The following is a 16525-nucleotide window of genomic DNA, read 5'->3' as shown; positions in this document are numbered from 1 at the left end:
TGTCCTGGAGGAACGGGGGTAAAGGTGGCAGAGCCACAGCTGCTGCCTCCAAGGACATCTGTGCAGCTCCCTGGGAGACCCTCTGCCCTCTCCCCCTCCCGCCAGCCTGGGTGAGCAGGGACCAAGCTTGCTGATTATCACCTGACGCTGTGCAGCCACTGATCCCATTGGTGGAGCCAGATTCGGTCTGGCTCTCCCGTTCTTGCTCGCCTTCTCTGCCTCTCTCTCCTCCACGCCGCTTGGATTTCGTTCTTGCTTCTCTTCTTCCACTCCTCGCACTCGGCTGGGCTGGGCACGTCGTCGTGTTGCTGCAGCAGCAGCCCTTTGCTGCGGAGCCAGACAGGAGCTGCCTGCGGGGCATGGAAGCTGCCTCCTTGGCAGCCGGGAGAGGAGTGAGCACGAGTCTCTGCCTGTGACCCAGGCGTCCAGCCGCTGTCTCCCTGCCTAGGGAGCTCATTCATACAGAGGTCCTCCCTTCCTTCCCTGCCCGGTCTTCCTCTACCGCGCCCGGGAAAGCCAGGTGAGCGCCCTTCCTCCTCCATCCCAGCCATCTGGCTACCTATCCTAAGTAAGGCTAAGATCTGGGGGTGCCAGGGATCCGTCACTGTCCCGGGTGCCGAACTGATTCGCAAGGCCTGTCAACATTGCCCTCTCTCCCCCAGGCCTTCAGCAAAGGGCTTAACAGCTAGATCCAGTCCCTGGGGCAATACAGTTAGTTACCCCGTGACCATTCTGCTGCAGTCAGCGGTGCCAGCAGAGACAGGGGGTGGGGGAGCTTTCCCTGTGGCATGCAGGTGGCTTTCCTGAATGGGGCTGAGCAAGGGGCACTGTGTTACAGCCTGTGTGCACCCTTGCAGGGAGGCCAGAGGCTTGTGTGCGTAGATAGGGTGTGCCTGCGTGGAGATAGGCTCCCATGGGGACTTAGCTGCCTCCTGGCATGTCTAGGAACATAGCTGTTTTGCACGTGTGAGGTACGTGTGAGTGGGAGCAGTGCTTCTGAGTAGCCTGTGGGTAGGCGTAGGCAGGGTGCCTGCGAAGGAGTATTTTTAGGGGGTGGACATGTCACTTGTCCTGTGGGTGGGAGTACATGTGGAGGGAGTATATGCAAGCAGGCACTTTCTATGTGGGGAGACGCAACTCCAGAGCAGGGTGGAGTGGGCAGGTGGGAGGTGTGGGCAGATCTTCATAGGTCGCAAACCTGTTGGCATGTGAAGGATCGGGCTGGCAGAGAGTGGAGAGAGGCAAACATGGTTTCAAAGTCTGTCTTTGTGCCTGGAAACTCTGGCAAGGATGTCAGGGTCCCCTGGGGGAGGTGAAATGTGTGCGGATGCACATGTGTGCTCAGGCAGGCATGTGGGTGGCGTGCCCTCCTTGGGGGGGTGGCACACATGCATGTTGGTGCCTGCAGCTTCTTCTTTTCCCCAAATATGGCTTGCAAGGAGGGATTTGCGTCTGTGGGTGTGCATGAGACCGTGGACATGAGCATGTGTTGGTCTGCTTGAAGGTGGCAGTTTGCGGAGGGAAAAAACCATGGGGTGGACTTAAGTAGGCAGAGGGTACCTCGGTAGGTAGGGAGTGTGGGAGGGAGGGTGGCTGGGGAGGTGTATGCTGGGCACGGGGGCACCCCCAGCACTTATGTGTGCGCATGCCTGTGTGTGGGTGTGTACACACTTGCCTGGGGTGGATTCACATAGGAGCGTGGGTGTTTTGAGGGTGTTGCCCCAACCTGCCCCTCACACCCTGCTTTTCCCAAGGCATCTGGGTGTCGAGAGGCTGGGTTCACACCCACCCTGGTCCACCCTGTTGGTGCCAGTCGACACCTCTCTCCCAGGCTAGGGTGGGGGAGTCAACTCAGCTCCCCCAGAACTGGAGCGAGAACGGATGAGCAGCTGCCAGATCTGGGGCTCCCACACACCACACAGCTACCCCTATCCCTAGAAGACTCTGAGAAGAGGAGGAAACAAGGCAGAAACAGTGGCTTGATCGCTGGGCCAGTGTAGACTGCGTCACACATGGGTGGGAGTGTGTGTGTGTGTGTGTGTGTGTGTGCGCGCGCGTGTCTGTGCACACACGCATGCAAGGGGCATACCTGTGTCTCCTGGGAGCTTCCTGCCAGGATCCAGGAAAATGGTAACTCCCCACTGCACCACACCTGTCCCCCTAATTACAGACAGGTCTATTATTGTAGGCTATGTCCATCTGTTTTATTTTGGGGTGGACTTGGCACTTCTGTGCTTTTTTACCATAGAAATCCACTCATGAAGCTAACCTGTCTCACTGCAGGGCGAGTGGCTAAGAAGAAACAGGACTTGGGGGACACCCAGGGCAGGGAAAAGCCATCATCCATAGCCTCCCCCGGGTCCTGCCATCCAGGCAGCCCACAGGTTAATCTAGAGGTTCCAGGCTCTACAGCAGTCTTAATTGACAGGGAAGTGTGGGCTGGATCTTTGAGAAGCTATAAATAAAGTACCTGTTTTCGCAGGCACAGGGTACCCTCACCCCTAGCTCCTGGGTAAGGGGAGGAGGTAGCATTGAGCTGTGTCAGTGCTGAGCTGGAAGAAAGAACCAGGGGAGCAGGAGACTGGGTGCCCTGGAGAAAGTCCACCCGCATCCGGGCCTCTCCTACCCCTTACCTGTCTCCACCCAGAGCCTGGGGTGGGGGGCAGGCAATAGGCAAAGCCACGCAGCTCTTCTCAGCGAAGGGACAGGTAAGAGAGATGGTGGGGCAGTCCTTCCACAGCTGGAGGGCACCAGATGTCAGGCAGCGCTGAAGGAGTGGAGGAGGCAGGTCAGAGAAAACACAGTTGCCCAAAAGGGGAAAAATACACAGCCAGAAACATACATGCCCTGTACATGGCCACATGCCATGTATGTCACACACACACGCGCGTGCACACACGCACACACACACACACATGCTTAAAGTTAAAGTGCTTGCTCTCCAGAGTACACATCATTTGCTGACCATGGCCTTTGGCACCCCCCAACCACAGTTAACTTATCTGTAAAATGGGGGCAATAATAGTATATACCTATTATGACACTTGTGTGAGATAATGTTTGTGAAATTATTTATACCCTTGGGTTCCCAATAGACATCATTATTAAAATGAAACAAATTATTTTTAAAAAGCCAAGTGAAGACCCGCCAAAAGCTGGGGTGGTGGTACATACCTAGCAAAAAGAGAAACAGTGATTGTCAAAAAAGTTATAGGTGGAGAGAGAGCTTGAAGCCGGCTGTGGCCCACACCACCCCTGTCCACTACAAATATATCCACAGGCACCCATCTGGCACTCGTCCTCTTAGCCCTGCACCATGGGGACCCTCGCTGAGTCACCCCCAGGGAGGTGAGAAGCCTGAGCCCAAGGGGCTTGGCCCCTTGGACTCTTGGCTGCCAGCATCTGCCACCTGCCTCTGCTAGCCCTCAGCCCCCCAGCAGGTGCTTCCTGCCTCCTCTCCGCCTCTAACCCATTCTCTCCACCCCCAGCCTTTCTCTTTTCACGCCTGCTGGCTGAGAGCCCCCTCCCTCCTCAGCTCCATCTGCTGCAAATCTGTCCCTGCCCAGTGTTTGCAATGTTCCCACTGCCTTTGCCACCTGTCAGGTGCCGTCTGCTCTGTAGACCCTCTGAGGACAGCAGAGAGTCCCCCAGGGGCCACCTGCCCCACCTTGGGTCCCTCAACTCTAATTTTTTCCATACAATCTTTTCTATAAGATTTATGAGGCAGATGCATCTGTTGGGTTCTAAAGGATCCCTTGCAAGGGATGTTGGGTGCAACACATTCCAGAAAGCTCCGTGGAGGGAGGGAGCACTGATCCTTCCCCTCACACTCAGTTCCCACAGGGGCCAAACCAGAGGGGAGCATGGAGCTGCTGTCTACCCCCCACAGCATCGAGATCAACAACATCACCTGCGACTCCTTCCGCATCTCCTGGGCCATGGAGGACAGTGACCTGGAGAGGGTCACCCATTACTTCATCGACCTCAACAAGAAAGAGAACAAGAACTCCAACAAGTTCAAGCACCGGGTGAGTAGAGGATGCTGTTCTGGAAGGAAACAGGAAAATGGATCTCGGGGAAAAATGGGTTGGAATCAGAGGCCTGATCAGAACCCAGGCTTTTTAATTTTATTTTATTTTATTTATTTATTTTTATTTTTATTTTTTTAGGGGAGGGTCTACAGGGTGTTCAGGGTCTCACTACTAGATCACACTCATACTGATCTGCCTGTTTACAGCCTCCCAAGAGCTGGGATTACAGGCATGTGCCACCACACCCAGTCTCATTTGCCGTCTCAGCGTGCCCTGGGGGTGGGGCCGGCCTGGCAGACACAGGGATCGAACCCCTGGGTCCTGTCCCTGCTTGCAGGTGCTTTAATCCACTGAGCTATTTGGCTGACCTGGAACCCAGGTTTTTAAAACTGCGTCAGCTTGGGGAAGTGATGTGACCTCTCCTGGCTCCTGTTCTGTCCCTGATGAAAAGGGAGAACCACGGCCACACTCAGAGACTTGTTGAGAAGATTCCATGAGTAATGTTTGCGTGGTGTTTGGCATACAGCCTGACACAGCGTGAGCACTGTTATCTGCACCGTGACTGGGCCTTCAGACAGGGCTGAGTGCCCAGGCAGGGGGTGGACCCACGATGCCACACATGGCGAGGGATGACATCTCAAGCTCTGACAAAGGCCACGCCTCAGGGAGCAGGCTAGTTGCCTGGGTGGGCAGTGTGGCTTCCGTGGAGCAGGCCCTTTTGGCCAGGGATTTGGTGTTCCCCCTCAAGCCCTGTCACTCTGCCCCTCAGCTGCCCGCTGGCCTCTAGTCTAGAAAAGGAATGTCAATGGGCCCTCACGGGTGTGTCCGTTCCGTAGGTGAAAAGCCACTGTGGGGGCGGGTGGGAGGAAGCCCACATCTTCTCCAGCTGGTGAGGCAGGGGACAATGAGGTGGGGAGAGGAAGGCTCCCAGGCGGCCAGCCTCACTGTGGGTTACTTACCCCCACCCTGGAACTGGCTCTCCTGATCTGGGTGTCTTTTGGCAGGCCAGTTGCCACGGTGACGTGAATGTTCAACACCACCCCCTTGAAGCAGGCCCTCCCCACCCCCAAAAGAATAAGGCATATTTTCCCTTCCACCTCAGCTTCTCAGCATTTGCTGTTGCCGTGGAGACGGCACTGCAGTGTGCAGAGCTCTTGAAGTCTCCCTCAAAAATGGAGGTCGTGCTGCCTTCAACTTTGGGGCCTCCTCCTAAGTAGCCTCTCTCCTCAGTTCCTGAAAGAACAAGGGATCAGCGTGGGAAGCTGGAAGGTCTGCGTGGCTGTCCCAAGCAACTACTTGCTTCTGTAGGAAAATGGTAGCTGGGGCACAGAGATGTTAGTCCCTGAACTGCTGATCCTTTCCTGGGGGTGGGCGGGAGTGTGATTTGGTGGGTGGGAATTCTGGATGAGACTGGATGTGACGCCCAAATTAACTCTGGGCTTTCCTCCCATATCCCATTTCTTAGGATGTCCCTACCAAGCTAGTGGCCAAGGCCGTGCCACTGCCGATGACAGTGAGAGGCCACTGGTTCTTGAGCCCCCGCACAGAGTACAGCGTGGCTGTGCAGACAGCCGTGAAGCAGAGCGACGGGGAGTACCTGGTGTCTGGCTGGAGTGAGACCGTGGAGTTCTGCACTGGGGGTGAGGCGTGGCTCTTAGATCGCTTGTCTTGCTCGCTTGCCACATCTGGCTTAATTATGGCCAAGAGGGGCCAACGCTCGCAGCCCCGTGTTCTGCTCTGGATACTCTGTTTGGGCCAGAAGAGAAACAGCCTGGCTTTGTGTAGTGAAGACACCACCACTCACCACGATAGTGAGGAGACTACCATGCAGGGGTGGAGTCACTTTTCCAAAAGAATTGCATCTCATGCGTTCTTAGTAACATGGTAACTAACACACACAGAACACAAACCCTCCCTTCCTGACCTGTACAGTAGCACTAAGTACATTCACAGTGTTGGGCAGCCAGTCTCCAGAACCTTTCCGTCTTGTCAAAGTGAAACTCCCCATTCAGCAACCACTCCCTCTTCCTCCAGGCCTTGGCAAATGCCCATTCCACTTCCTATCCTTATCATTTTGACGACTCTAGCCTCCTCTAAGTAGAATCATGTAGTATGTGTCCTTTGGGAACTGGTTTATTTCTCTTAGCGTCATGTCTTTGAGGTATGTGGGTGTCAAAATTTCCTTACTCCTTGAGGTTGATCAACATTTGGTTCATCAGTGGTCTGGCAGTGGACAACTGCTGGGACAATCCCATTTTTCTGAAAAATGATCCTTATCCAGTGGCCTTGAAAACTCTCTTAGCAGAGTTCACATTGAAAATTCAAACATGAAGGTACTCTGACCTTGTGTGTGCTGGGTCACTGCTGACCTGGGACCTGCCCCACAAAATATCATTCCTTTAGGGTCCATGAGAAAACTGCTCCAGATTGCTGTCCTGTCACAAGGAAGGGGAAGGAACATTCCCTGCCCCAGGGCCTCTGAGACTGCTGGCTCCATCCTCTGCCAGCGTCTGTGCCCCAAGTCTCCTTGAGCTGCCGCAGACCTTACTCAGCACTGCTCCTGCTCCTTGTGGAAAGGGTTTCCTGGTTTCTATAGAACCGCACATATCATGGGCATTGAATTCAAAGTGGGAGCTGGGGGTGGCTCTAGTCTAGTCCACCCTCTTCTCACCCAACCAAGTGCCCCAGCCAGGGACACATCAGCAATGAGGAAAGGTCACCCCTTTCTAGTTTGCACCAAGGCTCTGTCCAGCCTAGAAGCAACCCTACCTGAGCTCAGGCTGGGTTAGGGAGTGCAGGGTGCTGCCTCTGGGCTCTGGTACCAACTTTCCCCATTTCTGCAAAATGGCTCAAGTGGAGACCTAGTTTTCCAGCCCTGACGGACAGGTGTACACACTGCCTTAACATTCACGAATGTGGGGTCCATTTCAGTTCTCTGATTTGGAAGAATTCACCCCCTTGCTGGATTTGGGGCGCCCTGCCAAAGGACCCGCATCCAACCCTCTCACGTCTGTCTTTGGCCTCTGGATATCTTTCCATATGAGCGTGGGCTGTGATGACAGCCCCCTGGGCATGGTCACAGGGCAGCCCCCTACTCTTCATGGATCCAGGGCAGCCATGAGCCTCTGCCAATGAGAGCATAGAGGCAACGAGGACAGATAGCACACAACTCTCTGTGTTCCCAGCCAAGGCGAGCTGGCTTGTTCTGATCTGCATCCAAGCCTCTGCTGCGGCTGTGTGGTGCCCCCTGCTGCTCCAGAGGACTAGGTCAGCTGGCAGGCACAACAGAGGTAGATTGGGGTACAGGGAAAGGATGAGGCTGTAATCCTGCAGCTGGCTCAAACTCACCTCACCCCACCCGCACTCCCACAGATTATGCCAAGGAGCACCTGGCCCAGCTGCAGGAGAAGGCCGAGCAGATTGCCGGCCGCATGCTCCGCTTCTCTGTCTTCTACCGCAATCATCACAAGGAGTACTTCCAGCATGCCAGGTAGGTGGCCTTGGCCTCACCTTCCTCCCTGGGCTCCTCCTCCTCTTGTCCTAGCTGTCCTGAGTCACCCTAGTCTCTCTGGCTGCTAGGTCTTCCTCTGAGGTCCCCCTGTCCTCACCCCTCCAGGCTGTCTCAGCAGTGACCACTGGGGGTTCACTAGATTCACAGAAAATCAAGGCTTCAGAGACAGGGCTGCCTGGCGGAGTACAGAGCTAACAGACTTGGAGGAACAGGGTCCCACTTTGATCCCTCTGGGCAGTTTCTTCATGAGATCCACCACCATGGGGCAGCTGGTTCTCTAGTTCAAGACCTGGAACCACAGAGGAGAAGAGGAGAATGTAGAATGAATCCCAAGCCTGAAGGGCTCCAGGGAACACCCAACCTGCTGGCATTCAACCTGGGTGCTGAGGCCCCTGGATGCTCCAGGAAGGCATCTTGAGAAACACCTTAGGGTGCCACTGAGGGTCTGAGGTGGCAAAATCCGGGCAGGGGTGCTTCCCACCATCAGCCAGAGCAGCCTCAATGATACTTGCCTGTGACCAGCCTGTGCACACATCCCCATGGGGGAAAAGGGTTCTTTAGCCCAAAAATGTTTTAAAATTTGTGATGCCACCCAATAACCTTGGCCTACAGACAAAGATCCTGAGGTCCAGAGGGTCATCATTTGGCTAGTTAGGCCAGTGAGGCCCACATCACTCAGAACAGCCAGGGCCAGCGCTTGTGCACCCTCTGCTGGGTCTGGGGCCATTGCTTCCCATCCATATCCTTCTAAGCCAGGCCAGGCCGGGCCAGATGCACCTATCACTGACTTTATCATTACAGGCAGCTGGGGTGGGTAGTGGGGGCCTTGTGGGTCCTTAGTGTCTATATTGAAGAACAGAGGCAGGGGTCCTATTTAGGCTCACTTGCCATTCAGAGAGACAGGGAATGTCCCTGTGTTCCCTGCTTCTTACAAAGAGCCAGGTCACCCTTTCGAGAACCTCAGCATCTGATCAGTAGGAAAGGATTTTATGTCTAAATATGTGTGATCACGGAGCAAAATTCAGGGTCCTTCATGTAGCAGGCAGCCAATTTTTTTTTTTTTTTTTTTTGAGTATTTGTAAGTGCTCCATGTTCCTGAAAGAAAAGAAGAGCCCCTATGCTAGCTAGCCCTTGCAGGATGATTAGGAGTCTATGAAGCCAGGAGGAGAAGGTAGGCAGGGCAGGCCAGGCAGAGGGAACCACGATGCAAAGGTAGGGAAGCAGGAGAGTGGGTGTGGCTGTCACCTGTTGGGTGGTAGGAGGTGGAAAGTGATAGTTGGACCAGAAAGACGGGATGCTGTCTCTCTTGCTAATCCTGATCAAGCCCCACCAGAGGGCTTTTAAAGATGGGTGTGGCAGATTCAGCTGTCTTCTTGGGAAGGAGAGGGAGAGCAGGGTGACTTCCTCTCTAGAGCCCTCCCCTGCTCTTGCATCTGGGACTTCTGGCTTGGCTCCGCTCACTGGGGGCACTTTCCTTGCGGGGCAGGACCCACTGCGGGAACATGCTGCAACCCTACCTGAAGGACAACAGCGGCAGCCACGGCTCCCCCACCAGCGGCATGCTCCATGGCGTCTTCTTCAGCTGCAACACTGAGTTCAATACAGGCCAGCCCCCCCAGGACTCACCCTACGGGCGCTGGCGCTTCCAGATTCCCGCCCAGCGCCTCTTCAACCCCAGCACCAACCTGTACTTTGCAGACTTCTACTGTATGTACACGGCCTACCACTATGCCATCCTGGTGCTGGCACCCAAGGGCTCCCTGGGGGATCGCTTCTGCCGCGACCGCCTGCCCCTCCTGGACATTGCCTGCAACAAGTTCCTGACCTGCAGTGTGGAGGATGGGGAGCTGGTCTTCCGCCATGCCCAGGACCTCATCCTGGAGATCATCTACACTGAACCTGTCGACCTGTCCCTGGGCACCCTGGGAGAGATCAGCGGGCACCAGCTCATGAGCCTGTCCACTGCTGACGCCAAGAAAGACCCCAGCTGCAAGACCTGCAACATCAGCGTGGGCCGCTAGGGACTCCTGGGGAGCTGGGGGTCAGGGAGAGATGGCAGGAGGGTGGCTTAGGTTTAGGGAGCTGGCTTTCTCTCCCCTGCCCCCTGCTCCCTTGGGTCCATCTGTCCACCCCACCCCCACCCCTTGGCATTGGAAGCAACCGAGGGTGGTCTTCTTGGTAAACGTGGCCCACCCCAGGCCTGGTAGACTTGCAAGGGCTTCTCAGCCTCAGGAGGTCCGTGGATAGGCGGGATTTCTGGAGAACTTCCCCTTCCTTTCCTCTGCTTTCCTTTCCTGATCTCTGCCTTATCCAAGCCTCCATTTCCTAGAATCCTGTCTGCCCCCAGGCTCTCCTGGGGAAGCCCCTCAGGGCCGAAGCCCACATGTAGCTTGGCTGCCTCCAGAGAGATGCAGAGAGCTGTGGGGCACCATCTCCTTAGCCCCACCCCCACTCAGGGCCACTCCAGAGAGCCCCCTCCCTGCTGAGCTGGGCCTGGGGCTTCCCACTCCAGGCTGGGACTCTCCCCTCTATAAATAACCTCCCGCACCGCTGTCATGCCCTGGCTGCCCCTTGCCCATGAGAACCCTCTTCCTGCATGGGAGAGCTGTCCTTCCCCTCCTCCACTTGTCCACTCCAGATGTCGCCCTGCTCTCTAGAGAGGGAGCCCCTTTGTCTCCTGGCTTTGGGGCTGCAGGCTGTCGGGCTTTTCCTTTCTTCTGGCTGGAGATGATATATCCCCCAGCAAAACTTTCCCTGGCTCAGAGAGCACAGGGGTCTGGAACAGTAGCTACTGGGGTCCAGGAGGGGGAAGAAGACCCCTGAGACCCCGTCCTCAGCCAGACCTCACTTGACATGGCCAAGAGATGTGGAACTTGAGATCTGAAGGCTACCTGCAGAGCCCTGGCACCTCACCTGGCTGTGTGCTTCGCTCACCTGCTCTGCCACGGTGCAGTGCTGCTCTGCACCGGGTGGGAATCAATTGGGTTCTGGGCCAGTCCAGCCCCTGCACCTGCCCACTGGCCATTGCCAGGCATTCCCTGGGCGCACTGGGTGACGCCGTCTCTGGGCTTCCTGTGTTCTCACCTTCTCCTCTTGTTGTACAGGTCATGATGCTGGTGAACTCCCCTGCCCTGCCAAGAGAAGCAAAGCAGGGGATGGGGGGACCAGGGAGGTGCTGGTGGAAGCAGCACAGGGTGGCACCACTGTGACTTTCACAGAAGTGACAGGGTTGGTAGATACACAGCTGGATTTGTGTGATGAAAGACAGAGTGGCTGGCAGGCCAACGAGGCTCTCCCTGGGTGCAGGGACAGGAGCAGTGCTGTGGTGGGTTGAGGCTGGGGATGGTTGGGAGGCTGAGGCCTCTAGGAGACTTGTGGTAAGGGAGAGGATGTGGTCGGCAGGCCCTCCCCACCCTGTGCGAATGGCAGTGCTTGGGGTGGTCTGCTGCTCTTCTCCAGCCCAGCGTCCTCCCGGGCAGGGGCACATCCGCCTGTGCTGTGCTTGCGATATACATCAATAAACCACATGGCCTGAGGCCCTGCCTGTGTTGGTCCATCCAGGCTGCCATAACAAAATACCACAGACCAGGTGGCTTCGGAACCACAGAGCTCCAAGTCTGTGGAGTCGACAGCAGGTTGGATGTCTGCCAAGGACCTGTCTTCTGGGGAGTGGAGAGCCGCCTTTTTCTGTGTCCTCACATGGTGGGAGGGGCTAACAAGCTCCCTCAGCTCCACTGCCCCATGTCCTTGTACTGGAAATTCTACTGAGGATCCCTGGCTCTTTCCATGTTTTTATTTTGAAACAAGTTCTCACTGTATAGCCCAGGATGGCCTCAAATTTCTGATTCTCCTGTCTCAGCCTCCCTAGTAGCTAAGATTACAGCTCTGTGCCACCATGCCGGCCCCTCAGCCTGTTCGATAAAGGCACTATGCTCACTCACAGGCCTCCACTCTCCTGACCTGATCACCTCCCAAAGGCCTCACACCCTAATGCCATCTTGGGAGTTAAATTTTCAAAAAATGAATTTGTAGTGGGAGGAGACAAGCGCAGCGGCCATAGCAACTTCTCCTGGGGCTGAGTTGGAGGGGTGGAGAGGGCAGGTTGCATAATCCACGCAGGAGCTCTCTCCGATGGAGCCGCCCTTCTGGGTATATCCAGACCCTGCACAGCCTCGTCTCCCGCTTGGACAGTACTCTGGAGGTCATCTGTGCCTCCCTGCACTGCCCCGTGGAGACACCAAGTCCCAAGGGAAGGGCTGCGACGATCTGGGGCCCTGTTGGGCCTTTGCCACTGCTGCAGCCTGCCAGCTTCAGCCCAAAGGCCACTGGTTTTCCTTGTTGCAGCTGGGGTGGCCCTTCCCCCAGCAGGGCTGAGTCACCTCTGCATCTATTATTATGGCCTTATTAAAATGGTCCTTGGCTGGACTGGAAATGTTCCAGAAATGTCAGAGGCACCTTACCAACACTGTCTGCGTCAGGGCCAAATTCACATGTCTTCAGACCTCAGGGTGAGGCCTCTTCGGGAAAGACAGGAAAGCCAAAGGGCAGGCGACAGCTTCTGGAGGTCCCACTGTGTGTAGCCCTGGGCCTGCACTTCCATGTGCATCAGTCCTGTAAGTCTGCATAAGGGCCTGGGGTGCTATTAGTTCCACTTAACAGATGAAGATACTGAGACACAAAGAAGTTAAAAGGTTTGCCCACATTGTATGCCAGCAAGCCTCAGTGCCTGGGGTTTCATTCAGAAAACCCAGCCCCATTTTGCTGCCCTGTTCTTGGCTCCCCTAGTGTATACCAACATCACCCTGGACAGTAGTAAGACATAAGCCAGAGAGGCCCTTCACAGACACAGTGGCCCTCTGTGCGTCCTCTCCTGTCTTCCCCAACCAAGGCTGTGTGTAGTTCCAGCATAACACCAGGGGGTGCTGTGGAGCCAGGAACGCCCCGAAGGAGGCTAGGGAGCCGTTCAAGCATCTGAGGCCTCATCTCTGAGCAGGTCTGGCTTTTCAGAGTCCTCCATAGAGTCAGGCTTTGGTCTGATTTTGACAACCTTTTTAGGTTTCTTGGGAAGTGGTACTGGCTCTCAGAATCCTCTAACTTGGGGACAAAGGCAATGACCAGAGGCATGGGCTCCGTACAGAGGCAGGGTTTCACCAGAGGGCCTGTTTCTCTTTCCTCCGTCCAGATGGCCACACCCCGGCACATGGCCAGTGCTGGGCTACTTGAAGCACCTGTCAGATGGAGCAGGGTCAGAGCATCCGAGTGGGGTCGGATTCCATTCTGAGGTCCTTTCTGGCCTGGAGTCTAATCTCACCCAGTGGAAGGAAAGGTCCTTGTTTGAGGCGCATGCACTCTCCTTGTCCCAGATTTAGAGAAAGCCTCGGGGACCTTAGAGAGCTCCAAGGTGAGGGCAGCCCTGGACCTTGGCAGCTACAGTCGAAGGGACCTGAGCTAGTTTTGCTGCCAGTACAGACTGGGTGAGAAAGTGAGGCTCGGGGTACAGGGGGGTGTCCTACTGTGCAGGCACAAACACACTAGCACATGCCTGCACACATGCTCCAAGACTCACGTGCCTCCCTCCCACAGTCTCCTCTGCTCAGATGCATGCCCACACTCCCCTGCCCACTCATTCTTCCCAGGCCAGCATCTCTCCTTTGGGTCCTGGGTGGGTGGTGCCTCAGCCTGCAGAGCAGAAGAAAGTGAAGGCTCAGCTCTGAGCACCCTGGCAACTGTGTCTGTTCTGGGAACGTGTCTCTTCTCTGTGTTAGGAAGAGAGGTTGCTGGGGTCCTGAGGATAGGGAGGAAAAGGCTGACCCTCAAAATGGAGGAGGGCTTCAAGAAGCCAAACTGAGGGGATTGGCCGTAAAACAGCATGGCCCCAGCATCTGGGGGAGATTGGAACCAGATGTTCTGGAATGAAGGAGGGCAAAATGGCTGCTCTAGTTGGCAGGGGGCTGGGGTAGGGGCCTTGGGGTTCCCTGGGGGGAACATCTGGCTACCCTCTTCCCCCACTCTCCAAGTGAGGCTCTACTATTTTTGCAAAACTGGAGCAGCAAATCATTTCACAGATTCCAGAATCAGCCTTGTGCGTAAGGACAGTCAAGTACAGGGTGTAACTTGGGAGGCACCCAGAAAGGCTACCAGCTGGCCAGAAATGTGTCCCTTGCTGCCCACAAGGCCCTCCTTGCTGTGGGGCAAGCATTGCCCCCTGGCAGGAGCAGCCGGTGCTGAGCTGGAAACCAGTGCACCCGGAGGTTTCCTTACCACCAGGCAATAGTGCCGTGGAGGAGAGAAAACTGTCTCAAAGAGGAAGGAAGAAAAGAAGGCGGGCCCCTTATTAAGAGTCTGCTGGGCCAGAGATATAGCTCAGTGGTACAAATGCCTGCCTGGCAAATGCAAGGTTCTGAGTTCGATTCCTGGTACCAAAAAAACCCCCAAAAAATCTACTATTCAATGGGCACAGGGGCCGGCCTTCCTCAGAGGTCACCTCATTCCTTCTTCACAACCATACCAGATGCTCTCCTCATTCCAGGATTCCAGATGGAGAACCTGAGGCTCAGAGAGGGTGAGCAACTCTTTCAGAGTCACACAGCCACCCAGTGATACAGCTAGATTCCAAGTTTGCCATTAGGCTCATGACTTTGTGGGCTAAGGAAAGGGAATAAAGAGGAGACCTGGGCATCCACCTTTCTGGTTTAGAAGTTGAGACAACAGTTGGGCTGTGAAGCTGGGACCTCTCCCAAGGGTCCTGGTCACTTCAACAGCCTGGATCCCTGTCCCTTGGCTGCCCCAAAGCCCTAGACCTTGGGGTTTCCCGTTTGTCTACAGCTGTGGCTGGAAGATTGCTGGGGACAGGTGACAGGTTTAGGAAGCAGAGAGCAGGACAGAGACACCTGGCCCACCTCCAGAGTGTAGTGGCAGAGCCAGGCCCCCTGACTGCTAGGGACTGGCAAAGTGTTCTGGGGAGAGAAGTCCAGGAGCCAGGGGCTATGCCGTCTTGGCCTCATTCCACATCGGAAGCACAGAGCTGAGACAGCTTGAGCCCAGCTGGTCGGGCACCCAGAACCAGGGGGAGCTGGGGAACCACAGCTGCGGATGCTGGAGTCTCTCTCTGCCTGCGCCAGAGTTGGCCTGGCCCAGAGCCCTGAAGCAGCGGGAAGGTAAAGGCAGGTAGAACTGGACAGCCCAGTAACTTCCTGAATTCCAACACCCCTACCCCTAAGGGAGCCCTGTTCTGTACCCTCCACCTCCCCTTGCCACTATCTTGTCTTCCTCTGGCCCTCTCTGGCCCTGATGTACCCTTCTCCTCCCCTTTCTGTCATCCATGTGCTGGGCTATCTGCTGCCTGACTAGGGGTGGCATCCAGACAGGCTGTGCTCCTGCTTCCTGGTCATGGAGGAGTATTCTGCACTCCCACAAAGACCTGTTTAGTGGTCGCCCAGATTTGTATCCACTCCATGAGGTGGCTTGGAGCCCACATGCTGCTCCTGACTCACACAAAGTCCTCCTCAGGGCATCAGTTTGGGCCTGGGCTTCCCAGATGCTCTGTGCCCTGCTGGGCCCATTCTGGACCCAAGAGATCGCGACTCCTGGAGGTCAGGAGGCTCTTTCCTGAGTCCTTGAGTCCAAGTCTGCATGGGTAAAGGAGTCCTGACGCGTGCCTGGGAGGAGGCCACGTGGGCCAGCCCCCAGCATCCTCTAGCTGCCCTGTTGCTGTTCAAAGAGTCCCTGTTGGGGTAGAGGAGCAGGTGCTCTGGGGGCTGGAGCCCCTTGGTTCGGATAGGGTTAAGTTCTTGGCTCCTTCAGGCCTGTGCCATCTGAGCTAGGATTGTGGTCCTTGGAGCCTTGGAAGGACCTGGAGAGCTGATATGGACAGCTAGAACCACTGATGACAACTTCTGCTGCGGAGGTGCCAGTGCCAAGTCGGCCTGGAGGAGGCTGGCTTCTGGTAAGACGGCCCTATTGCACTTCCTGTTCTCCACCACTTCTTTCTGCCTAAAAGAGTAGACATACAGGAACAAATAGAGTCCACTGTGGCCTACTGCTCCCGGGAGGCAGAGCCCCAAGTCTGCACAGCATCTGTCCCTGCAGGAGGGAGGAGCTGGGACTAGTAAAGGCTGCATGGTCCGCTACAGGCCCTTTGGGAGCCAGGGCTTGGACGGGCTGCAGCTTGCTCCAGAATCTGACGAGGGCCGGCCAGGCCTAAGAGCATCCTCCCTCTGGCCCTCCATCCCCTCTGCTGTGTTTCCCTCTGTTAGGGAGGGAGAGCTCCCTGGAAGGGAGGGAACAGGGAGGGCATAGTTCTCTCACCAGCCCTGGGAAGCACAGATCCCAGGAGGGAGGGAAGGGGAAATTGCAGGAAGGAGGAGGTTAGACAGACTGGGTTCACCTGGGGGCGGGGGGTCAGGAGGCTCTTCACTTGATGGAATGTTCCCTTGATGGCTGCCTAGCAAGTGTCTGGCTCTTGTTCCCCCAGGAGAGGACCTGCAGGGCCAGGACTCTGGCATCAGGAGAGCAGGCACTGGGGGAGTGGGGAGTGGACCTGCAGGGGCTGATGCTATTCTTCTGGCTCTTTGTGGACTCCCCAGCCAGACATGCTCACAGCCCACTCGCTCCTTCTCATATGAAGAAAGAAAAGCCAGATGGACAGACACACCCCAACCCCTATTACATACCTCCTCCCTCCCTCCCCCAAAACACTCATTATAGAATGTTTTACCCACTGCTTTCCGCGGGCAATGTATGGATGGGATTTGACAGCATACTGCCCTGTAGAGCAGGGTGTGTGTGTGTGTGTGTGTGTGTGTGTGTGTGTGTGCGTGTGCAGGACAAAGTGTGAAATCACACCCTTAGGGGTCCTACAATTGTGACAGGGAAGGGCAGCCAACAAAGCCAGGTGTCCTGGCCACACGCCAGCGAGCCTGCACATCTGGAAGGAGAAACCCAGCCTCCATATCCCAGACAACATCTGGCACAGGACATTCCC

The 16525-nt window shown here is 55.9% G+C and overlaps 1 protein-coding gene across 2 annotated transcripts; it reads left to right on the top strand.

Moving 5' to 3' along the window:
* Phyhip (phytanoyl-CoA 2-hydroxylase interacting protein) lies at positions 1-11078 on the top strand. 2 transcript variants are annotated; one of them, XM_004630647.2, is made up of 5 exons: positions 1-520; positions 3844-4028; positions 5497-5671; positions 7404-7521; positions 9029-11078. In XM_004630647.2, exons 2-5 carry the CDS (start codon positions 3864-3866, stop codon positions 9561-9563), a joined length of 993 nt encoding a protein of 330 aa, XP_004630704.1. In that variant the 5' UTR covers positions 1-520; positions 3844-3863; the 3' UTR covers positions 9564-11078. The 2 variants fall into 2 exon arrangements, with proteins under 2 accessions (XP_004630704.1, XP_023570354.1); XM_023714586.1 differs by having other exon boundaries at positions 3835-4028.
* The last annotated feature ends 5447 nt before the right edge of the window (positions 11079-16525 follow it).

Source organism: Octodon degus, unplaced genomic scaffold (assembly GCF_000260255.1).
Source record: "Octodon degus isolate 3935 unplaced genomic scaffold, OctDeg1.0 scaffold00036, whole genome shotgun sequence".
In the NCBI taxonomy this organism is placed as follows: domain Eukaryota; kingdom Metazoa; phylum Chordata; class Mammalia; order Rodentia; family Octodontidae; genus Octodon; species Octodon degus.
This window is presented reverse-complemented; position numbering and strand designations above follow the sequence as displayed.